We start from the raw sequence: 25,357 nt of genomic DNA on the forward strand, positions 1-25,357 counted from the left end.
ATTTGGAAGTATATATTTTCCTACCTATTGCAACCCAAAAGTCAACACCAATATTTATTTAATTCTGTCTTAGACAGCGATTTAAATGGGAAAAGCAAGGTGTTAATGACAAAAGGCAATATTAGTAAATATTTTCTTTAATTAATCAGATATTTAACTGGCTAGAAAAACAACGATTAATGATAAGAGTATTTATTTTATTTGTTCCTTGACATGTGACAATTTGGTTTCATAATTTGAAACCAAGATTATATATTTTGTGGTGACAAAATGATCTCTCCTGTATTTACTGCTATCACTGATTTTTATGCTGGTCTGCAAACTTTACTGCTTATTGCACTAATCAAACATTTTTATAAAACCGTACATACTTTTTCTATTTATATGGTTATTTTTATGGTATTTATTATTTACTTTTCCCCAAATATATTGGTATACACAGCTAGAATACTGAAGTTCTAGCTTCAATGAAAATTAAAAAGACAACCCAGAAAGTAATGAAGTTTTTCATTTTGAAGCTAAATAATATGACAGGACCTTGTGACCTTAAAACAGACCTGTTTTAATATCTATATTAGGTTTATGTGGCAATGTTTTGGTAGTGGGGGGGCTGCAGCAGGGGCCTCTGTGAGCAGAGCCCAGCAGCTGCCCCATGTCAGACCAGAGCCAGCTCCAGCCACCTCCAAAAGGGACCAGTCACTGGCCAGAGTCAAGCCAGGGAGTGACGCTGGGTGGGCCTCTGGGAAAGCACAGTTAAGGAAAGGAAAAAACGCCATGCAACACCATCTGGGAAAGAGGTGTGAGAACATGCAGCCCCCCAGGTGAGTGCAGCAGGAGGTGCTCCAGGCAGGCAGCAGCAGTTCCCCTGCGGGCTGTGCAGGGAGAGGCCCCTGGTGGAGCAGGCTGTCCCCCTGCAGCCCATGGGTCCCACATGGAGCAGATCTCCACGCTGCAGCCCCCCCATGGGTGGAGGAGCCCCCAGTGGAGCAGGTGGATGTGGCCTGGAGGAGGCTGCGGCCCATGGAGAGCCCCTGCAGGAGCAGGCCCCGGGCCAGAGCTGCAGCCCGTGGAGAGGAGCCCACACAGGAGCAGGGGGTCTGGGGGGAGCTGCCGCCCACCCGTGGGGGACCCGTGCTGGAGCAGTTTGCTCCTGGGGGATGGATGGACCCCGTGGGACGGAGCCGTGTGGGAGCAGTGCTTGACATGGGCAGCATCCCCACACTGGAGCAGAGAAAGAGTGTGAGGAAGAGAGAGCAGCAGAGACAAAGCGCTATGGACTGACCACAACTCTCGTTCCCCCTTCCCCTGCACTGACCAGGAGGAGGCAGATTAGAGTGTATTGGGGAAGCCATTTTTAGTTGCTTTTAGTTCTCCAGAAGAGAAATAGAAGACTGCTTTAGTCAGATATTAGTTGGCAATAAATTATATTAACCTGCTTTATGCTGAATCTGTTTTGCCTATGACAGTAATTGATGAGTGATCTCGCTGACCTTATCCTTGCCCTTGAGCCCTTTTCCATGTTTTTTCCCCCCGTTCCTTTGAGGAAAGGGAGTAGGAGAAAAATGTGGTGGAGTTTAGCTGCCCATCAGGTTGAAAGCACCACAGTCCAACATGTTGTTAATAGATGAACCCCTCACAAACTTTAGACGGCACTCCGCATCACAGAGCTTCCTACTGGAATTATTTTGAAGGAGAATCCTGAAGAAGTTTTACTCTGTTGGGCCATTACTATTATCTCAAAGAAACATTTTGAAGACTCCCACAAACACTGATGATATTAATGCTGATCTAGATATTACCCAGTACAAGCCATAAGAGTATGAGCAGCCCTCATGTTATGCAGCATTCATTTCTCCATAATGAGCTATACCGTAACTGGTCTTTAAAGAAAGCTCTCCGTTCACACTTCAATACCTAATTGTATCTCCCTATCGTCTGCTGAGTACAAAGCTTCAGTTAAACACTAATGTATATATCAAGCTACCACCGAATTAATCTGTTTTCTATTTAAGGTGAAAAATTATGAACATACACTGTGTTGCTACGAATAAGTGCTTTTATAACAACCATATTTGTTTAATAACAAAAGTAAAAATCTTACCAATTAGTATTTGATGAAGCTGTTTGGGTGTCAAAGTTAGACTACAATCTTCCTTCTCTTGGGTAGAGGATGGCGTAGCACTAAGCCTGCTCCAAGTCTGGGATAAGCAGAAGACATTTTCTCAGAACGGAACCAAAATTTATTATTCATATACATATATATATATACACACGTGTGTGTGTGTGTGTCTGTGTGTTAAACATTTTATGTTTACATTATTACCGAAGCATTTAACTTACTTCTTTAACTGAAGATTTAGACGCACTTGCTGACAGTCTTCGACTAGTTAATGGACAATTCTCATCTAAAGAAAGCATTTTGAACTGTAACTCCTCCTTGTGAAGATCTGTGATTGAGATCTTTGGTGACACAAGTCCTTCTGCAGGTTTAAGGCCTATGCTCACAGAATTATTATAAATATAAAACTGCCTATAGGCAAGGGGAAAAAAAGAATAAGGAAATCTAGAATTTTGAGCGTTTTATGTTTTCTACACTTTAAACTACCTAAGATTATTTAATACAACAAATAATACTTTAAGTGAGGATATTTCATTAGAAAAAAATCAAATACAACAAATGCATTTAAAAGTCTTTTATATCTTTTATTGTTTAGACAAGGACTAACAACCATTGCATGTTTGTTAACCATTGTTAACAATTGTCAACCATTGCATGCCTAGCTAAATGTATTAAAAGTATTATGGCTACCAGAATGTAATTATATCATGTCTAGAATATACCTTAAAGAACAACGATGTCGTAAAGTGACACACTTAAAAGATAACAAATGACAAGATAACAAAGGATCCTTTAATATGTGTATGTTTGAGCTGGACCACTTATAGCTTAATTTTCTGATCAGTTACCTTTTCTTGATCATGGTTAAGTGCCAATCAATTTCACCTGCAACTATGCAATTTTAAACTTCCAGAGAACTTACACAGAGGTATCATATCAAGTATTTAGAAAATTATACTGACTTCAATAACAACCGTAAATTCATCTGGTAATTGTGAAATGTGCCTTTCTGTTCTTGCTCCTCTTGAAACACACCTTTAATGTGTTATGGTCATATAAGTTATGGTCACAGAAACAGCACAATACCAGTGCCTTCCAAGAAAACCATGTACCCTGTGCATGCAGAAAAAAATACAATACATCCATCTCTGCAGGCCTTGTTTGAATCATGACATATGTACACAGAACAACTTAAAATTGAAACTATGTTGAGGGATTTTTGAAACAGCAAAGATCCCATGACTTGCTGCAGCTGAGCAAACCAACTCTATGAGAAGACTATGACGACTATGAGAAGTTCCCATGACAGTGTTTCCACATTGCCCAGTTGAGGAATTTAGAAAAATATTGTTGCCAGCAGCTGGCTTCAAGGACGGGATCTACGTGACTGCTAATCACAAGTGGGTTGTTTTCTTGCAGGTGGGGTTGTTCTCTTGCAGTTGTTTGTCTGAGTGCTTTTGACCAATAATCTTGTGTGAGACACTATCCGCCCCTGTTAAGTTTGCTATAAAAGTCAGGCTATTTGGGTAATAAAGGGGAGCATGATCTGACCATACTAGTACCTGTCGTGTTTTCGGACGTTCTTCCTGCAACAAAACTACAACAATAACCCTCTGCCCATATACATTTTTAAATAACAAGTTTTGAGACTTACCAGTCTTAAGGTATTACTTCTCTTGCCTTGGAGGAAGGTTTTACAGGCTTTTATTTTTTAATAAAATGCATATTTTTAATAAAATTAAAAACATCAGAACTGTCATGTAAAGTTTTCCCAGACTATAGTTTTCCAAGGTTTGTTCCACAACATACCAAGCAAACACAGCAAATTCTTACTCCATAAATTTGTGTTAGTTAAATCTAGAATGCCAGCACCATCCTTTGATCTTCTCAGTTACACTGCACAAGTTATATTATAACTCACTTATTGAACCCATCACTATGGGTGAGCTACACATATTGATTAGAAATACATACAATTTATTATATATAAAAAAAGATTCCAGCACAACCATAAACACTTTTTTGCAATGAGCCACAAGCAACTCTTCATAAAACCTGGTATCTTAAGTTCATCGTAGGTTTTATTTCAAGTTCCATGGCCTTGAACCTAAGTTTTGCCCTGGAAGTAATCTTCAAGTGTCTAAATCAATGCTTGACCAAAACTGGTTTTGAATACTTTATAAATGAAGATCCCAAGACCATAAGCATTTCTGGATGCGATAAAATTCGGCATAAGATTGGTGCCACTAAATCTATTCTGCATGTATACATATATTTTTCATACAAGCCTCAAGTGTTTATTTATCCTTCAAACAAAAGTCTTACCTGGTGGCATCTTTCTGCAAGCGACACTGCCTTAAACTAGAAATGAAATCGGCATAGTATTCCTTGTGTACTTCTTTCAACAGTTGTTCATAGTCAGTATAAGAAAACTGTGGATCTATGTAATTATATCTCTCAGTCTTTGTAAAAATAGTCCTAAATATTGAGAAAGAATCACAATTTCATTATTTGTATTAAATGATTCTGGGTTTTCTTAGAACTATAATATATTGATTTTGCTACATATATTTTTCACCCCAGACATTCTTTTTATCACAGCTTATTATTAATATTTGACCTTGTAAAGGCAACCATAAAAATAAAACACAAACTGTAATAGCTACATTTGTAGTTTCACACACACAAATACAAACACACACACACACAAAAAAGAGGTGCAAGAGGTTCATAGTTAATGAATTTTAGACAACTTTCAGACTGAAAAAAGACAGTAAGCTGTCATGAGTCTTAATCTACTGTGCAGTATATATAAATTATTATTTTTAAATATTATATTTGCTTAATTTGTTACCTGTATTTTTTATTCCGTTCGCTAGGCCTAATGCTGGCAGAGCGGTCATTAGGAAAAGCTATAAATGCACCCTTATAATTTCTGTTTATCTCGTGAGTATGAATTTGTGTTTGGGTTGATTTAAGCATTGCCACAGGTGCAATATCAGTGCACTGTCCTGTGCCATCAGCTACAAACTGTCCAGTTGCATTGGAAATCATTGGTGTTATACCTTAAAATTCAAATAAAACACGTTACATACAATTATACTAGACCTCTCAAAACAAAATTCAAAGTACTACATCAGACAAAACATTTCATAATTTATAATTGTTCACCCAGTAACCCAACCAGCAGTTGTCCATCCTACTGTTTTCCTCAGACATGAGTACCATAACAAGAGCCAACAACTTTCGTCACAGTCAAACAAATACCGGAGCCCAAACCACTTCCGTTGTGTCCAGCTGGGGCACTTTATCTTGCATGTACACACAACCAAACACTTAGAGCCACAACTGTGACGGCACTGTCTGCAGCGTCCTAAAGCTTGTCACAAGGGCTGCAAAAGCAAGTTTTTGACAGACTCTCAAGCTACTACAACATAAAGGAGAGCTCAAATATTTTTCGGTGAAATTTTAGAAAAGCACATATAGATCACAGAGGAAAGTAATGACAGCAACAAGTCCTTGTGTTTGCTCACCTCTCCTTATATAAAGATACCTATGTTTAAAGCAGCACTAAAAATAAATAATTATTGGACTGCACCTTCCTCCCCCCACGAAAACTGATACATTAAACACAGTAGTTCTATCTACTTTAGCCTTAACCCTGATTTGTCTAAAATGGCTACAAGAATAACTATTTTCTATAGTCCAAACTATTGGAGACACACAGGCAAGCACAAAAACACATCCACAGAGACTGGGAGAAGTGAACAGGAAAACACAGTCCGTTGATATAAGGATCTGATAACCTTCACATTCCCCCCACATCACAATGAAGCTTAAAAGCAAAACATGGGTATCAGTAGCCTATATAACAGAGATGTTTCTCATAACATCTCTATTATCCCGCAAGTTGGAGCAGAATGGGGTCACTAATAGAATAAATGGTAGAAAACAGGATTTTGAAAAGCTGACAGCCACCAGGGAATATGAGAAGGAAATCAAGAAATATCACTAAAGTTTAAACTGATTATCATCACCATTTGAAATAAATAAATAAATAAATAAATAAATATGTAAAAGTATGCATATGTGTGTATGGCCAAATCTTGCCTGACAAATTTGGTGGCTTCCTATGACAGGGTTACAGCATTGGTGGATAAGGAAAAGCAACTGACATTGTCTACCTGAACTTCTGCAAAGCTTTTGACACTGCCCCACACAGCAGCCCTATCTCTAAATAGGACAGACATGGACTTGACAGATGTACCACTCAGTGGGCAAGGTTGCTGGATGGTTGCACTCAATAGCTCAAGTATCCAAGCGAAGATCACTATCTAGTGTTCCTCAGGGGTCAGTACTGAGACCAACACAATTTGTTGGTGACACGGACAGTAGGATTGAGTACACCCTCAAGAATTTTGCTGATGACACCAAGCTGTGCAATGCAGTCAGCACGCTGTAGTGAAGGGATACCATCCCCAGGGACCTTGATAGGCAGGCCTGTATGAAACTCATGCAGTGCAGCAAGGCCAAGTGCAAGGTACTGCACCTGGGTTAGCACAATCCCAAACATGAATATAGGCTAGGCAAGGAATGGACAGAGAGCAGCTCTGCAGAGAAGGGCTTAGGGGTACTGGTAGACAAAAAGCTTGGCATGGACCAGCAATGTACACCTGCAGCCCAGAAAGCCAACCGTACCCCGGGCTGCATCAAAAGAAACATGGCCAGCAGGTCCAGGGAGGTGACTCTCCCCCTCTGTGCTGCTCTCTTGAGACACTGCTGGGAGTGCTGCATTCAGCCTAGGGCCCTCAGCCTGAGAGACCTGAACCCATCAGAGTGGTTCTAGAGTAGGGCCACAAACAAGATCAGAGGTCTAGAACACCTCTCCTATGAAGACAGGCTGAGAAAGCTGAGGTTATTTAGCTTACGGAAGAGAAGGTTCTGGGGAAACCTTACAGCAGCCTTTCAGTACTTACAGAGGGCTTACAGAAAAGATAAGGAGGGACTCTTTATCAGGGAAGATAGTGATAGGATAAGGGGTAACAGGGTTAAGCTAAAAGAGTGTAGCTTTAGATTAGATGCAAGGAAGAAATTATTCACTCAGAGGGTGGCGAGACCCAGGCACAGGTTGCCCATAGAAGCTGCAGATGCCCCATCCAGGGTTGCGTTCAAGGCCAGGCTGGATGGGGCTTTGGGCAACCTGCTCTGGTGGAAGGTGTCCCTGCCCATGGCGGGGTGACTGAATTTAGATGATCTGTAAGGTCCCTTCCAGCCCAAGCCACTCTATGATTCCATATACATGTATACAATCAAGAGCTATTTGGAAATGTATTATAAGTACGTATTTCATAAGGACTCAAAATATGAACCAAAACGTTGATCTACAGAAATATACTTTAGTAGTACTTTTGAAAGAGGAAAAACACAGATTCTGTATTTCATATAAACAATCATCAGAAGCTCTGGGATTTATTAAAACTGTAGTTTCTCATCAATTCTTGATTGCCCTGGATATGAAATACCTACCTGAAAGTACCAAAAAAGTCCAGTAGCTTATCAACCACTCTGATACTTGTAGAAAGAACAGCAGTTTTGTAGGCGACTCTACAGTTCATAAAATGACTTCCTGTTTTTACTTCTCCTTAATACTTTCAGTGAATAAAATGGATATTGTCTTTCTGTTTTTCCATTAATCAACACATCTTCAAGTGGGCAGCAGTATGTTAAGGAGTATTCAGCTACCCTCCTCTAATTCATCTACACACAGAAGTCAGATGCACCACTATACAGCACAGTGCTGTTGCACTAGTACTACCTGCAGATACTACGGCACATTTGATGCCACAAAAAGGTAATTTTTCCATGACTGGTTTTAAAATCCAGCAACGGGCTTAGTCAAATCTACTGTTAAGTGGTTGTTCATCAAACAAATTGGGAACATGATACCATGAGGAAAAATTTATCAAGAGGCCAACTACTGTATCACCTGAAATACTTTCATGCTGTCATAGGCTTCATTGGATGGGAAGAACCAATGGATACAGCCAGCTAGCAGGCAGTATTAACTGGCAAATTCATTTGGCAGTAGTGACTTACAGCCAATAAAGAACACCCTGTTCTCCATCTAACTTTTTTTCCCCTGTGCTTTACCTCTCTCTGTTGAAAACTTGAGCATATTAGCACTGTGTAATGGCACCTGTCAAAAACTGAAACCTTCATTTTCTGATGTATAAAAGTTAAATAAAAATACGATTAAAAATTAGGAAATTAAGAAAATGCTTTAGGAATTCAATTTTTGTTAAAATACAAACCATTTTTTCTTGCCATTATTTTATAGTTTTTTTTGGGTATACATTTTGCAGCTGAGCATTCTCTCAACTCCCAAGAGAAATTACTTTTTTAAAAAACTAAAATAGTAAGTAAAAAAATCTTTCCAAAAATGTTAAAAAAGTGTACTTCTAAAAGTGTTTTATCACGTCGCACTTATCTTTTTAGTATCTTACCAGGATTAATCTTGAATACAATGTTTTTTGGCTTAGATTTGCACACACCAATCAAGCTCAGGTATATTTGGTGAAAAGATTTTGTCTTCGAAACCTGTAAATTGTTTTCTAGTCCTGTACCAATGATATCAACAATTTGCTTCACTTTAAATGTTCCTATTTGATGCGGAGAAAATGAAAATATCACATCCTGTAAAAGAAAAGTTATGAGACATTATGAAGAAATCAAATAAGTTGTATAATTACCTATTTGAGTTACTTCCCTTCCCAGTTACTCCTAAAGATCTGTATTTAACCCCGTGCTTTAAAAATACGCCAGTGGCTACACTTAGCCTAGCAATATATGTATCATGCTACAAATTAGAACATCAACAAATTCTTGCTAACTCACTTCTGAGACACACTGTTCTCTTGCTTCCTGAGTTAGAGTTCTGTTAAATTATAAATGCCTCCATATTCAACTTAAAATTAACATAGCTTCCTCTGTTAAAGAAATATGTTACTCACGTATTTGTGATTAAGTGAAGGAAATGAAAATAATCCTAACAAAGGTTTGAGTTTAAATTACTCTGCTCAAGTCAGTAAAATTCCCCCCAAAAAAGTAAAGCCAGGCAAAACCTGCGTCAAGTTTCCTTATTACTACAATTATCTTTTCCAATTTTAAAATAATACCTGTTGCTTCCTGAAGTACAGGTAAGAGCATTAAATGACTCTACGAAAGCCGGAAAAAAAAATATACATTTGGCTGGTATTAAATATCATGGAACTATTCTATTTTAATAAAAAAAAAAAAATCTAGTACTGACCCATGTAGAGTAAAATAATCTCTTTGTCTACATAATCTATGGGAAAGAGGTAATTACCTTTGTAGAACATTTTTTTATTTTTCCTTTTTCAGGAGAAATATTAAAGTGAGCAGTCTTGCGGAAACTGAATTTTACTGGAAGGGACTCAGATTCATTTTTGAGTGTGCACACAATTTGTGTTTGTTCACCTGAGAAACAGTCCATAAACTTAATAACTGGTCCTGGATTAAAAGTTAACATGACAGGAATCCCAGAACCTTTCAGAGCCAGCTCAGTGTGATGAAGATGATTCACTGTATTAGAAAGACATATATACACATTAAATAGTAATGAAATAAAAAAACACAATAAACCTTGTCACTTGTTTTAGCTAACAAGCAGAAAATTCATACTATATTTGTATGGTTGCAAAAGTGGAGCCATACAGTTATGCAGTATGATTTATGATGCAGTCTTCTATAAACTTTGAACTCAGGCTTACTTATAATGGCAGCTAGGTACTGTATTGTTCTTTCACTAAGAAATCTGAGGATGAACAGATACTCGCTTGAAAACACAGAATTATTACCAAAGTGCTGGTGACTTGCAAACAGCTGCTGTTTTTTTGTTGTTTTTTTTTTTTTTTTTTCCCCTCCCCTCTATTCCAAATATTTACCATTACATTTAAGCTTTAGGTGTTCACTACTAGCTCTTCTTTCTACTCATGATTAGAACTGGTTTTTGTGCTGAGGCTTAAAAGATGTATTTTATTTTTTTTAATTGATATAAGATAGACACAAGTTTCCCATAAAATTAATAAGTGGAAGATTAAGAAACAAAAATCAAGATATACAATCTTATCATCCAGATATACATTTCTGATAGTGACTATATGTTTCTGTAACATACTTGTGATCAGTGTGGTACCATCACCACAAGCCTTCAGATAGCCATCTTTATTCCCAACAACCTCAAATCTCAGAAACAGTACATAATCTTGTTTTGGTGACAAGTCATTCACTCCAAAGGCCTTTTTAAATTTCCTGTAAGAATCACAATGTCTAATTACTAGATGAAAGAAAAAAAAAAAAATTCATCATGTAATTCAGCTGTTGCTATCGATTACAGCTTTAAATGACCTTTACACTTCAGTTCAGAAAATGGGAAAGTAACAAATTTAACCGAACACTATATGTATGACTATGCTACTAGTCATTTGGTATCTTTTCCATTCTCATACATCTACAAAAGTTTTCTATAAGTGATTCACGTGCGTGTAATCTTTAAAGAAGAGTTTCAGTAAGAAAATTTGCTTTTTCAATTTATTCTTTTTCTCCCCCTTGCTTGAAGGAGAAATGTTCCTTTACTATTTTGTAATTTCAAGGAAAGCTCGCAAATGTTTCATTCTCCTGGTAATGAAATATCTATTCTTTACTATTTCTGCACATATGTGACATCTTCATGAAATAAGTCTGTAGTCCTGAAAAAGGCATTTAATTTGACACCACACAACTCAACAATCTTTAGAGATTCAACATATTTAACTGGAGAAGTAATTAGTTCCCTTTGCAAAAAATCTAATAAAATTCTTCAGCTTAAACAAGCTGAACCAATTCCTGGTTCAAAGGCATCTTTAATGAATTATAAGACATCTCCCAGATAATCACTTCTGACTTGGCTTTATCATTTTTAGTATCACACCAAGGAATTTCTTTTAACACACATAAGTATCAAGTAATTAAAAAAAATCTGCATATTAACTTAAAATGATTTCTCTAAACTATTATGTAAAGAGATGTGGTAGAGAAGCAAACTTTTTTTTTTTTTTTTCTTGTTTGTAATTTGGGCCATTAATAACTCACTTTGGGCTAAAGCACAATGTAAGAAAAGACTTCTCATAAGGTAGCAAGGTTCCTTGATTGGGAAAGCACAGGATCAAAGTGGAAACATTTACACCTTCTGTTTTATTTATGAGGCTTAAATCTTGTAAAACAGCATCTGCACTCCTCTGAAGATCTGTTCCCTAAAAAAAAAAAAATAATCAAAGTATGGATATATCAACAGTTCAGCCAGCTCTAACTACCCTTTTGTTTTGCTTTTTTCCCCATGCATGGTTTCACATCTTACAAAACAAATAGAAAGACATAATGTAAATAATGCCAGTAAGACATAGTTCCATATCACTCAGCTAATTAACTACTTCTATGTCAATGTTTTTAATTCCCTTTTTTATAAAACATGATGCTTACTCAGATTACTTCACTGTCAGTGATAAGCAAGTGAAACTAAGCATTTAACACCTTGGAAAACCAAAATGTGTTTTGACAACTCCTATATAGCTTAATCATAACAAGTCCACTAAATCAAGCATAACCACTCCTGAAAAAAATAAAAAAGAAAAAAAGAGACTGGGTGGACAATGAGGGAAAACATACTTAACATCATTAATGCTACGGTGTCACACAGTGAAACAGAAATACTGAAAAAACTTAATTCCAAGGTAAATATATAGTAAACAATTTGCTGATTGGACAGAAGTGACATGAAGTTTATTGATCAGGAAATAGCATGACATAGAAAACAATGCTAGAAGATGAATGTTGAGAAAAGAATGTGAATGCAGAAACAAAAACAAGTCTTCAACTAAACTAAATTTAAAACAAAGAACATTTTCTTACCATCTCTCCTCCAATGCTATTGTCTTCCAGTATTGCTACCCAGTCCATACACTCTGGACTTTTATTGTATAAACATATTTGTTCGGTCTTTGAAGACCCAAAGTAAACTGATCCAAAATTAATGCATTCCAATACATTTCCAGAAGACACTCCTAGAACTTTCAGAATTTGTTCAACCACAACAGCTTTGATCCATACTTCAGTGCAGCCACGTCCTTCCAACTCCACTCTGTCAGTAACAGTAGCATGTAACAGGTAATGTACAAAAATGTTAGAAACAATCAATTTGTTTTATGCAAAACTAAATCAAATCAAAGCATTTCAACACAAATTGTCATCTCTCCATAGCTAACCTAAGCAAAAAAAATGTGTACTTGACAATACAACACCTAATAGATACATATCCAATCAGAAGGAATCACACATTAAAATGTGAGGTTTGGGGGAGACTTCTTCAATTTTCACTTTTTCCTTCCCCCTACTTTTCTTTGTTTTGTTGGAAGACTGTTATTTGAAACAATAGGAATAACATCTCAAAAGAATCAGAGATGTCCACAGATGATATATTGTTCTTTTACCTCTGCCAATTGTTGTGTCTAGCTCCCTATTTTGGCGTATACTTAGCAATTTTCCTCTCAGGCAACTGGGGAAGAAGTTCATCTGAGAAAGCACAGAACTGCTGCGATTCCTTCCTGAATGCTTATTCACGATGATAGCACAAAACCCAAAGGGTCATACAGACACTGTACAAGTCTAAACTAGACTGCAGAAGGCAGTGGCTGCTTAACCAACATGGGGTGAGGAAGACAGTAGTAGTACCCTGGAGTTCAAAGACGGAAAGGCAGAATGTGTGACACTTTGCAATCAAAAGGTTGAAACTCAATAACCAGAGAAACGCATTCCATATGAAGGTGGATGCAATTGTGATGCCAAATACAGATATAGGCTCCTCTGTCAATAACTAATAGAACTCTTCTCTTTTCATTTAATTTCCTTTTCCAGAGGGCTACAAAATGCAAGAACAGGAATAAGAGCTCAACTTTAAGTCAAAGATCTTCTAAATTTAAGTAATATAACGAAACAGAACAGGAAAAAATAACACACATACCCTTTTTGCTACTAGAAGAATATAGGATTGAAAAGGGCTTTCCAGATTTGTATCAACTCCAAATTCTGACACTGCCTAAAAAGTCTATATTTACAATCTGAAAGAAGACTAGGTGCAAACATAAAAACAGTGTATTCTTGAAAGTGTTAATGGTTATGAACAGATTCCTTCTGTTGAAAATAAGATACACCAATGGACATCATAATGTTTTCTGAGACTAGTGAAACACATCCAACCAAAAGAAAAAGAGCAAAGTTATAGAAATCCAGAAGAAATTGGTGGTGTGGAAGGTACAGAACACTGCAGGTAGAAGATGCAGAAGCTCTTGGTTAGCAGCACACAGAGATGTGCACACGTGCCATGTAATTACAACTTACAAGAAAATTCTATAAAAAACAGCCAGGTACACCACCTGTGCATCACTGTTCCACGGAGATAATATAAACATCAAGTTCATTTAATGAAAATAAGCGTTGAAGACAGGAATTGACACTAGGGAGCTTTATTTATATATAGTAAACAAATTCATAGTAAAATCTTTAGAATTAATTTTAAAAAATGTATAGACCTGTATTCCATCAGTCATACTCACTCACTTTATTACTTCTTTGATAACTCTTGGGACATCTGTACAGATAGCCACTTTAACCACCTTTAAAGAATCAGGCTCCACCACTCCACTGGTAGGTTCTATATTAAGTAACACAACCCCATCATATGATATCTCAAATGTACCTAAAAGGAATAATACATTGCACAACTTAGAAGTTGTAGATCGATATTTTCCTATGAAACATTTGCATTCACAAATGACATAAAGCAGGCATTTACAAGCAGTACATTTTCTTATGGAAACAGGAAACACAAAGTTAACCTTTTCCAAAACTATTTCTAACAGAGTACAGCATTCTTCACAGGATTTTTGAAATGAAACATCCACATATTCAATGCAACTGTGCAAGTTGTCATTGCAACAGGAAAGGTACTTACATTCCAGTCAGAACTGAATATATCACAAAGCCATTATAAGTAACATTTTTATAAATTTTGGAATATTTTATGCACAGCTCTAGGCAGCCACAGTCTAGAAATTTCACAGATCCAAAGAGAGATCTATTACCTGCAAATAGTAATACTTTTCATAGCTTGATTCATACACTATCCAATTCATTGCAGAAGAGAACAGTTAATCTTTCTCTGACATACAAACATTCTTAAATGTGAAAAGATTAGTAAATGTGTATTTCACCAGCAGCACTAATTTTTTGCCATTATAGGTATCAAGAAATTGTTTCAAATGTTGTAGGAAAAACACACTGTTTTACCTCAAACAACAGCTGATCTCTAATATGACATCAGAAGCAGGAACAAAGCACTCATACTTTTAGCACGAGATACGAAATGCCTTGATTCACAGGCTGCATACAGCACTTCTGCTGCTGTAGTTTATATGATGCCTGCCAGCACAACCTGCTGTGTTCCGATTCTGAGACTACACACACAGATTGAGCAGCTCTGCCTTTGTCTGCCCTTGATAAATTCTTCACTAACCACTGCTTTTATTCTAATTTTGCATGTGGCCAATGGATCACTTGCAGAACGCACAGGTAGGTAGCTCAGCATCACCACACAGCTCTTTCACTCCCCCTCCTCAGAAGAAAGAGGGGGAGAAAATCTGATGGAAAAAAGGCTTATGGGTCTGCAGGGCTGGTTCCCTCACATGTTCTTACTCCTCTCTCCCAGCTGCTGTTGCATGGTGTTTTTCCTGTTCCTTAACTCTGCTCTCCCAGAGACCCACTCAGCATCACTCCCTGGCTCGGCTCTGGCCAGCAGCAGGTCCCTTTTGGAGCAGGCTGGAGCTGGCTGTGGTCTGACATGGGGCTCTGCTCACAGAGGCCCCTGCTAAAGCTCCCCCACTACCAAAACTTTGCCACATAAACCCAATACAAGAACCTTTAGCTATAATAAGAATAATAGAAATAATGCAGAACTTCAGTTAATTCCTACTTAGCCACTGAGGTGTTAACTCACAAAAAAAAAATACATTTCCTAAGAAAATAAATATTTTCATAATTCAGTGCATATTTAATATTTACCTGATGATGATCCATGGTTAGCAATACTGATCTCTTTACTAATTACTTTACTGTTTGCAGTCACTGTACCAAAATTAATCTCTGACTCAGTTTCCAGATAACAGCGTGGAATTAATCTGCAGAGAGAAGGCATGGTTTTATTTTCCCCAAAGTTGAAAATACATTTGCATTTTTAAAGAAATTTGATTAAGCACCACGTTGGAAGAGTTCTGCTTTTTTTCTAGTCCTCCTACTAATGTTTATGCAACTCACTCCAGCAGTACAAAATACATTAAAAAGATCTATTAATTCATTTAATTTAATAACTAATGACTGCAACTTTAAAATAAGTTAGCCTCGAGCAATTAGTCAAAATGGAATATATGCATTTTTATTTAACTCTAAATACCTATTTGTCATACAAAGTAGTTTAAATAGTTTACTAGAAAAGTGTTCACTTTATTGAGTTGGTCGTATCTCCAAAGTTAACATCCACTGTCTTTCATTGTCAGCTGCCTGAAATAAAGTAGAGAAAAAACATGCATGCCAATTTCAATTTACAGTCTTCTTGTTTTATAGATACTTCACATGGCTTCAGCAAAACTCGTTAAAACATAGGAAGCGTATAATGACACAAGTTCTTGCTGTTACTTATTTAAGAGCATCAGCAAGCATGACTACTTCACTGGACTGGGTACTGCTTAGACTTAATGAAAAACTACTACTTGCTTCAGCAAACTCATGAAGGCCCCGATTCCTAATACAAGCCCATGTTTGACATCATGTAAAATTGTGTTCAAAATGAATTAGGATTTTACATGAGCATAGACGTCCATCCCCTCTTAACCGCAAATAGGGACATGCAGGAACAATTGCATCTCGTGGCCTGTACCAAGTGCTGTACCAAAGACTAACAGAAGGAAGACAGCTTCCTAGGCCAAGCTAGGTGGATCCTACCCATAGAATCTCTTTCACAAATTACAGGAGCAAGCAAGTGGGAGGTGGTGGGAAGGAAAGGTGATGGGGGGGGGGGGGGGGGGGCGGAGAGGTAGTCAAAATGAAACAAATGAACTTCCTCTTGGGCAACAACTTGGTTTTAATTCTATTTAATAATTTATTGTGATGCAAAACAAAATACTGAATTCTTCAAATAGATGGTTTAAACCAGTGGGTAGGGGTACACCAGGAAAAAAAAAAGGCACCAGGAAACTGCTATCAAGATCAGAGCACAATTAAAACTATTTTGAAGACCTGACAACATGTACCAATTATTTAGACATTCTTCCAAGAAGTTTCACGAGAAATATGAAATTAAGTATCTTTCTACTCAAGTCCCAGATATATAACTACTCAAGTAGACAGGAATAAAAATGAATTCAAATGACAATTCCTAGTAGACAGTGGTGATCCTTACACAAAAGAGAGAGAAAGGAGTTAGGAGATTTACTTTTTTATATATACATACACAAACTAATATTATTATTTAAACATAAGATGGGGTTATTTTGTGGCTTCTCCCTCTCCCCCTCTCTCTTCAAGATGAGAAGTTACCCTGGAAATGTCTAATTTCAAACATGTTCTAAATGTTTTGTTAAAACAAACAAACAAACAAATCCTAATTAATATACTTCAAAGAAAAAGTGAAGAGGTGGAGTTTCAGCAAATCATTTACACAGAAAGACACTAAAAATCAACCCATAACTCTCTGGTTTGATTAAAACACAATCCCAAATCTTGAGTATAAGTATTTTCTATTGCTATCAAGTATTTAATAAATTAATTCATTACATCTGTATTACTGAGCACATCAAGAGTCCATGGCAGACCCAGGTTTTCTACAAGTTCATAGAGAATTACACATTTGTACATACACAATAATCCATACTGAAATAAAAGGTGAAAAACAACAATTCCAAAGACAGAAAACTGAAAATAAGTGAACAGGTAAGAGAGAAGTAGCAGACATTTAAAGAGGCCACTCTAAATAATATTAACAACTTCCAATAACCCATCTTGGGTTTATGAAATTTCATAACTAGCTTTCACATACTTTAAAATGTAATTCTGTTTGTTAGATGTGCAAGTACTTTTTGTGCAAGTACTGCCAGTACACAGTCTTAGAGTCATTCACCGTAGAAAATAAAAATAAACACTGTATTTGGACCAGCCAAAATCTGTGGCTGATAATTCTGCATGTGTCAAAAAATACATACAACACAGACAGAAATCTAAGTATATCCTTAAAAAAAAAAAAAAACAAATTATGTATGTCAACTTAACACTTAAGGAAATATAGGATAAATGCATATTAAATTATTGATGGTGCATCAGCAGAAACAATAAAATGTTATTTAAAATGAAAAAAAGAGGTAAAAAACTTTAATTAGGGAGAAAAAACACACTGGAATTATACTACTAATAAAAATAATATACTGATAAATTATACTAATTCCAGCTGAAGGGAAGAAGAGGACAGGACACAGCACAGGGACCCTCCAAAACAGAACATGCAAATATTTCCTTTAAAATATTTTTAGTATCTTCTGTCAAATTAAGACTTCTGTGCACATTTCACGGTGATATCTTTATTTAAAAAAAAAAAAAAAAAAGCTTTTGACTAGTATTTGTCAGCCAATGAGTTCTTATACTACCTATATTTTTTTCTCTAAATGATAAATGGCATATTCAAAACTATGTTTGTAAAGAAAAATATGTTTGGCATTTAGTGACCCTTCAGTGCAGTAACTATCATCTGTCTGTAAACAACAGATATGCATGACAAACCTGATTTGGGAGAAGACTGATTAAGAAGTATTAGATATATTTAGTTTTGATTTTTACACAGAAAGCTAATAATCAGCTATACCCAGTTATGTTTTCCTCTGCAAAAGATAATTAAACACAAGGATTTAAAATACTTAGCTATGTACTGAAAGTCCTCTCCAGAAAGGAATTGCCAGTAGCTTTATTGTCCAAAGTGAAATCTGTCCAAGGCAGTCAATATTAACTATATAATAAGTTAACAATATAAATAATAATAAAACTTAAGTATTAAACTTGATAAGAAGTTAGCGATAACAATAATATTGTAACAATACCAATTTATTTCATTTGATCTCAGGGTATTCTAACATTAAGACTGATAAAAGTAGAATGAACATGACTATTGACCTGTGGCTAAGAAACTGCTAGCCCAAGAAGCAAAAAGCACGCAACTGAAATACGGTGCTCTTAAGATGAAAGGAGAAAAAGCAAATCAGGGAAAAAAAAGATCACAACATGACAGGTAAATAAAATGACAGAGTAAGTATTGCCCATCTGAAGGCAAAACCTGATATGTTTCAGGCTAACATAAGGAGCTTGTGGATTTGTTTTATTTTTTAAAACAATTTATATTGAATAGTCTCCAATTAGCCACTGAGGTGTCCTTTCCACCTGTAAACAGAATTTCTAATGTTGAGATTTTCATGAAAATCATGATTTACTTTAGTTTATGCAGAGAGGGGATTCACCTACCCTAACTCAGGCACCCAAGAGCTGGACCTGTTGTCATTCTGTTTTTTCTTTATAGGCAAGAGAGAGAAAGGTCCTCCAGAACAACTCCATCCCAAATCCTCATCCTCAGATAAATTCTAGCCTAAGTCTGATGAAGTATTATTTAGAAACTTATCTTTTCCAACCAATATACAGATTATACACAACACAAGACATATACATGTATGTTTAGACACATAGACATGCACACAAAACCACATGGACTGATGAAATGATACTTGCATGTGTGACATAAACCGTATCTTTAGAATTAAACGAACTATTCTTCACTATAATCGCAACTGAATATGAACAATATGTTTGGTGTTTTGGGTTATTTAGTTTTTATTATTATTTTTATTATTATTATTATTACTACTATTATTAGTGATGCAATAAGGGAAAAAAAACATTAAAAGTAAATGTCAACTTGTCTAATGCTGGTGTAGAATTAGAATTCATCAGCATTATCACAATCAATAAAGAGTAAAGCAAAAACAAGAACTCAAAGCCTCTCTAGGATCTTAGAACACCACCATCCTGATTATCTTCTTACCTGTGCACTGCTATGGGAGGAGGGGGGGGGTGGGGAGAAGAATTGTAAAGAAACTTGCTATTCATTTTCATTACAGTTGATAGCTTAGTTATGCAGCCATATGTGAAAGGTGTTAACAAACTTTCCACAAGATTAAACTGAAAACTCTAACAGCAAAATATAAACTTTTGACCTTCATACCCAAGCAGGGGGATATCAACTACATCTTCTTCTATTAAAAGCAGTAGTCTGTCTTCGAGATCTTCCTCACTCTCAGGACAATATTCTACAACAGCTTTGACTTGAAGTCCAGGTGCAACAGGTTTTTCTGGATTTTCCACAATCAGTTTAAACTGCAGTGCAAAAACAAACAAACAAATAATTAATCAATTTTTCATTTTTAAGATTTAAAAAGGTATACATATGGTCTATTTTTCAGAGAACACATGGATTGATTTGAAGAACGAAGAAATTCCTCTGCCTATTTATTTATATTCATGTTGTTTATCTTTTTTCCTTTTTACAGTAAAACAGAAAGGCAGAAAAAATGCCAAATCCACACTTCAATGTAATTCGATGAGTTGACAAAATACTGTTTCTAGTCCTTTCAAGAGAGCTCTAGCTTTTGCTGCTGTTGCCATAAACCCTCTGAAGCACCATAAGGTCGGATACTACTTAATACAGAATCTTTTCAGTACCTAAGAGAGCAACAAGGATTAAATCTCAATCCAAAGTAGCCTATGAATATTGTGTAGATCTGACTTACACTCAGAGGAATTCAAATGAAAGTATCACTATACATTGAAAAAATCTTCCTGAATGGCCCATGCACCTCTAATTCTTTGGGTAGAGGGGGAGGGAGGTAGTGGAATGAAAGGAAAAAAAAAAAAAACAGAAGCCACTGACACAAAGTACCTTTCTCCTCCCTCAAAAAAAAAAAAAAATAGTAGTCTGGATTTGTTGCTGTCTGTCTGCATCTGATAATATCCAACACCACCACGTCTTTCCTTAAACAGAGGACACATAAGCAAGCTATGAGCATGTAGAAGGAATCCCACAGCTACCACGTTCCTAAGAAAGCTTCATAGCAAGATCAAGAGATTCTCCAATGCCTCAGTGTTCTTACAGCTCACATCACTCTATGCATAACTGCCTTCTGCTACATACGTCCAGTTTAATAAATCTTTTATTTCTGAAACAGAGTCATCCCAGTATTCTTGAAGTTTTCTGTACTATTTTTACTTGGAATATATAAAGGCAATTTACAACTTACTGATTCCTTTAAAATTTCCCTAGCAGTATAAATACTCAACTAAAGGAAATGTGTTATGTAATATGCATCAAGATGATGGGGTTGATTTTGAAATAGCAGCCAGTAACCATGCTTTGATTTGGGAGTGCGCGAAGTCTTCTCTAAAATGAATTAACACCCATGCATATTCATTCCGTATAAGGGAAAATTAATATTCTGGAATAACAATTTTTTTAATGAAACCTACAGAAAACTGCTCTGTGAGCTGAATTCCTTGAAATGCATTTTTCAGCTGTGCACTGTGGCAGCTCCGTTAATTTTCAGTTCTTGCACTCTACGAATGTAATGCTTCAGAAAACTTGCCACTGAGTCACCCATTTCAGAGCCACATACTCACAGACAGCAGCACCAGGTCTGGGAATGAAAGAGCAGCCCAAAAGAACCTCCTGGAACCAAACATCTAAAGTGGAATCTTGTCCCCTAGCTCTCACATTGGGCATCTCTTGCACACTGGCATGAAAATATTCAGCCTAAGTCATGACAGACTTGTTTGTTGGTTTTTTTTTGCTCACAGTCACCATCCTCATAAATTACAAGGAGTAGCCTTTTCTCTTCTAAAATTGACTGCGCCTTTCCACTTCTGAAGCATGTGAAAGATTGATAAGGCTGATGAAAACTAACAAAACCGAGAATAAGCACAGCCCTACCAAACGAAGCACTCTCAACAGCTCCCAACTCATCCCAAAATGCTTCAGAGACAGCGTAACGAAAGTTAGGAAAAAAAGTTAGGGCTTCACGGGAAGCCCTGCAGGGGAACACCTTCCAGGTGTTACCAGAACCACGCCCAGGCTTCCTCACGAGGAGCAACGGGTGACCCAGGGCACCGGCTGCCTCCTCCGGATCGTCACACGGACAACTCGGACAACTTCGCCTCCAGGAACCGCCTCCTCTTCCTTCCCCTTCACCCAGCTCACCGCCGACCTTCAGCACAGCGATGCGCTTCTGGCGAGGGCCCCGGGCGGCTCCCCCCGCGGCTCTCCCCTCGCCTCCCAGCACCTCTCCGACGGCTGGCGGGCAGCCCCCCGCGGCCGCTCCGCTCCCCTCCCGCCCCTCACCTGGGGCCGGCGCGGCGGCAGCAGCCGGAGGCGGCAGCTCCCGGCGCGCAGGTTGCGGATGCTGAGCGCGGCGCGGTAGCGGCGCCCCGGCAGCGCGGCCCCGAAGCGCAGCAGGGCCGGGGCGATGCGCACCCCCAGCACGTCCCGCTGCCCGCCCGGCATGGCGGCCGCCGCTGCTGCCTGGAGACGGTCGCTAAGCAGCGGACGCGGAGCGGGGCGGCGAGGCTGGCGAGAAGCCAGCGCTTGGGCAGGCAGCGGCCCGTGCTGCTCTTGGTTGGCTTCGATGCGGCTGAAGAAAGGAAGGGGAGCAGCGCGCACACACAAAACCTCAAAGCTCAGTCGTGATTAGCCCCAAAGGTTTTGTTTGCCTCGGATTGCATCAGCCCCTGAAAGTGCAGGAGGGCTCGAGCTATACATATCGCAAATGCTAAGCGTGGGATGCTGCAGACACGGATGGCAATAGCTAGAACTCCAAACAGGGCACAAAGCCTGTTTTAAATGGGTCAAGAAACCTAGAGGGGGTAGGGAGAGGGGAGAGCCTTTGTTTCTGATGCTGGGGAGGGATGTTAAGAGGTATATTTTTCTGCCTTAAAAATTCAAGTGACAGCTACCCAGCTGCAGATTACTGAAGAAAGAATGGCAGTATGACATTACAAGCCCTAAAAGTAACATAAAGTAATCTGAAGGGAGTTCTTTGGGATAGCTACTGGTAGTGGGTTTACATGACAAGGTTTTGGTAGTGGGGGGGAGGGGGTATAGGGGTGGCGTCTGCAAGAAGAATCCAGAAGCTGCCCCATGTCAGATAAGGGCCCCAAAGTGGCCAGAGCCAGGCCAAGAAGCTATATGGTTTGCGCCTCTGCAAGAGGATATTTAAGAAAGGGGGGGGGGGGGAATTATGAATGTAGTTGTTGGGGCAAGGCTTTTGACACCGTTTCCCACAGCATTCTCCTCAAGAAACCGGCTGCTTGTGGCTTGGACTGGCGTATGCTTTGTTGGGTTAGAAACTGGCTGGGTAGCCGGGCCCAAAGAGTCGTGGTGAATGGAGCCAAATCCAGTTGGAGGCCGGTCACTAGTGGCGTTCCCAGGGCTCGGTGCTGGGGCTGGTCCTCTTTAATATCTTCATCGATGATCTGGATGAGGGCATTGAGTGAACCCTCAGTAAGTTCGCAGATGACACCAGGTTAGGTGCGTGTGTCAATCTGCTTGAGGGCAGGAAGGCTCTGCAGGAGGATCTGGATAGACTGCACCGATGGGCTGAGGTCAACTGCATGAAGTTCAACAAGGCCAAGTGCCGGGTCCTGCACCTGGTACGCAATGACCCCAAGCAGAGCTACAGGCTGGGAGAGGAAAGGTTGGAAAGCTGCCTGGCAGAGAAGGACCTGGGCGTATTGGTGGATAGTGGGCTGAATATGAGCCAGCAGTGTGCTCAGGTGCAACAGCATCCTGGCTTGCATAAGAAGCAGTGTGGCCAGCAGGGCTAGGGAAGTGATCGTCCCCCTGTACTCGGCTCTGGTGAGGCTGCACCTCGAGTACTGTGTTCAGTTCTGGGCCCCTGGCTACAAGAAGGACATCGAGGTGCTCGAGCGAGTCCAGAGAAGGGCGACGAAGCTGATGAGGGGTCTGGAGAACAAGTCCTGCGAGGAGCGGCTGAGGGAGCTGGGCTTGTTCAGCCTGGAGAAAAGGAGGCTCAGGGGTGACCTTATTGCTCTCTACAGATGCCTTAAAGGAGGCTGTAGCGAGGTGGGGGTTGGTATGTTCTCCACGTGCCTGGTGACAGGAAGAGGGGGAATGACCTAAAGTTGTGCCAGGGGAGGATTAGGTTGGATATTAGGAAGAACTTCTTTACCGAAAGGGTTGTTAGACATTGAACGGTCTGCCCAGGGAAGCGTTTGAGTCACCATCCCTGGGTGTCTTCAAAAGACGTTTAGATGTAGAGCTTAGTGATATGGGTTTAGTAGAGGACTTGTTAGTGTTAGGTCAGAGGTTGGACTCGATGATCTTGAGGTCTCTTCTTACCAAGAAAGTCTGTGATTCTGTGTTCATCCTAATCCACAACATAGCACCCTACCAGCTCCTAGGAGGAAAATTAACTCTATCCTAGCTGAAACCAGGACAGCTGTTTTCTGGCAGGTCGCGGGGAGAAGATTGGCTGGCTTGGGAGAGCTTCTGTACACATGGCCTTTAGGCTGCAGCCAACGCGTTCCTCTAGATCTGGAAGTTTGAAGATGGCTGAGTGGTTAGAAAGCTGCCTGGCAGAGAAGGACCTGGGAGTATAGGTGGATAGTGGGCTGAATATGAGCCAGCCAACTCAGGTGCTCAGGTGGCCAAGAAGGCCAACAGCTTCCTGGCTTGTATAAGAAACAGTGTGGCCAGCAGGGCTAGGGAAGTGATTGTCCCCCTGTACTCGGCTCTGGTGAGGCCGCACCTCGAGTACTGTGTTCAGTTCTGGGCCCCTGGCTACAAGAAGGACATCGAGGTGCTTGAGCAAGTCCAGAGAAGGGTGATGAAGCTGGTGAGGGGTCTGGAGAACAAGTCCTATGAGGAGCGGCTGAGGGAGCTGGGCTTGTTCAGCCTGGAGAAAAGGAGGCTCAGGGGCGACCTTATTGCTCTCTAGAGGTACCTTAAAGGAGGCTGTAGCGAGGTGGGGGTTGGTCTGTTCTCCCATGTGCCTGGTGACAGGACGAGGGGGAATGACCTAAAGTTGCACCAAGGGAATTTTAGGTTGGATATTAGGAAGAACTTCTTTACCGAAAGGGTTGTGAGGCATTGGAATGTGCTACCCAGGGAAGTGGTGGAGTCACCATCCCTGGAAGTCTTTAAAAGACGTTTAGATGCTGAACTTAGTGATATGGTTTAGTGGAGGACTGTTAATGTTAGGTCAGAGGTTGGACTCGATGATCTTGAGGTCTCTTCCAACCTAGAAATTCTATGATTCTGATTATAACCATGTATAAGCACTTTGAAAGATAAACAATAGTAAGCTTTAAGGGTTTCCCATGGAGAACAAGCAAAACAATAAACTGTGCGTGATTATTAAGGCCAAAAATATTCAAAGTACAAGTTGGGCACATTTTTATTTTGCAACGTTTTTTTAACAGCAAGGCTGTTAAACAAGAACAGTTGCCAAAAACGTTGGGGTTTTCCATTGTTGATATTATAAAATCAGTACCAGATATCTCTTGGAAGCTATGATACAGGTTTACTTTAGGAGTTAATGGCCTCTGTAAAAGTATTTGTGTAAGGTTTAATAGCCTATGTTAAAACTGAAGTCAGACTAAAAGATCTAATACTGTCTCCAAAGGAAATAATCTATGAATAAACTATCATGAAAGTATTAAATGAGAAATTGAATTGGAAAGCACCATTCAATTGTCTAGATCAATTGTCTAATTCAATCCAGTGATTGTGATTCTTCCCTGAAATTCGTGACAGAATCTTTTTTTAATTTCCCACTAAGGCTCATGTATTCAATCTTATATTTAGATGAAACATGTATCCCACACATATCTCTCTCATGTATAGTGTCATATATCATGGCGATATGCAGAAAACTGAACTGAGTGGGAAGGCGTGCTGCAGGATGTGATTGTTAGAGATGGAAGAAACCCTACTAAGATCAAAGTTTTGAGTAGATAAAGGTTGAGTACAACAGA

General features: G+C 38.9%; 1 protein-coding gene across 1 annotated transcript in view; it reads right to left on the bottom strand.

The window, feature by feature from the left end:
- The window catches only part of CFAP47 (cilia and flagella associated protein 47), a 300,477-nt gene extending 279,122 nt beyond the window's left edge, over positions 1 to 21,355 (bottom strand). Inside the window, exons 1-13 of the mRNA XM_084506723.1 lie at positions 21,297 to 21,355; positions 19,539 to 19,690; positions 15,290 to 15,405; positions 13,790 to 13,928; positions 12,086 to 12,314; positions 11,270 to 11,430; positions 10,317 to 10,450; positions 9,486 to 9,721; positions 8,623 to 8,812; positions 4,974 to 5,184; positions 4,445 to 4,597; positions 2,341 to 2,530; positions 2,102 to 2,198 (exon numbers count right to left, since the gene is read on the bottom strand). Coding sequence (XP_084362849.1) covers positions 2,102 to 2,198; positions 2,341 to 2,530; positions 4,445 to 4,597; positions 4,974 to 5,184; positions 8,623 to 8,812; positions 9,486 to 9,721; positions 10,317 to 10,450; positions 11,270 to 11,430; positions 12,086 to 12,314; positions 13,790 to 13,928; positions 15,290 to 15,405; positions 19,539 to 19,690; positions 21,297 to 21,329 — 2,041 coding nt within the window. The 5' untranslated portion in view covers positions 21,330 to 21,355. The remainder of the gene's footprint in view (positions 1 to 2,101; positions 2,199 to 2,340; positions 2,531 to 4,444; positions 4,598 to 4,973; positions 5,185 to 8,622; positions 8,813 to 9,485; positions 9,722 to 10,316; positions 10,451 to 11,269; positions 11,431 to 12,085; positions 12,315 to 13,789; positions 13,929 to 15,289; positions 15,406 to 19,538; positions 19,691 to 21,296) is intronic.
- Between the last annotated feature and the right edge of the window lie 4,002 nt (positions 21,356 to 25,357).

Source organism: Aythya ferina (assembly GCF_964211825.1).
Source record: "Aythya ferina genome assembly, chromosome: 1".
In the NCBI taxonomy this organism is placed as follows: Eukaryota; Metazoa; Chordata; class Aves; order Anseriformes; family Anatidae; genus Aythya; species Aythya ferina.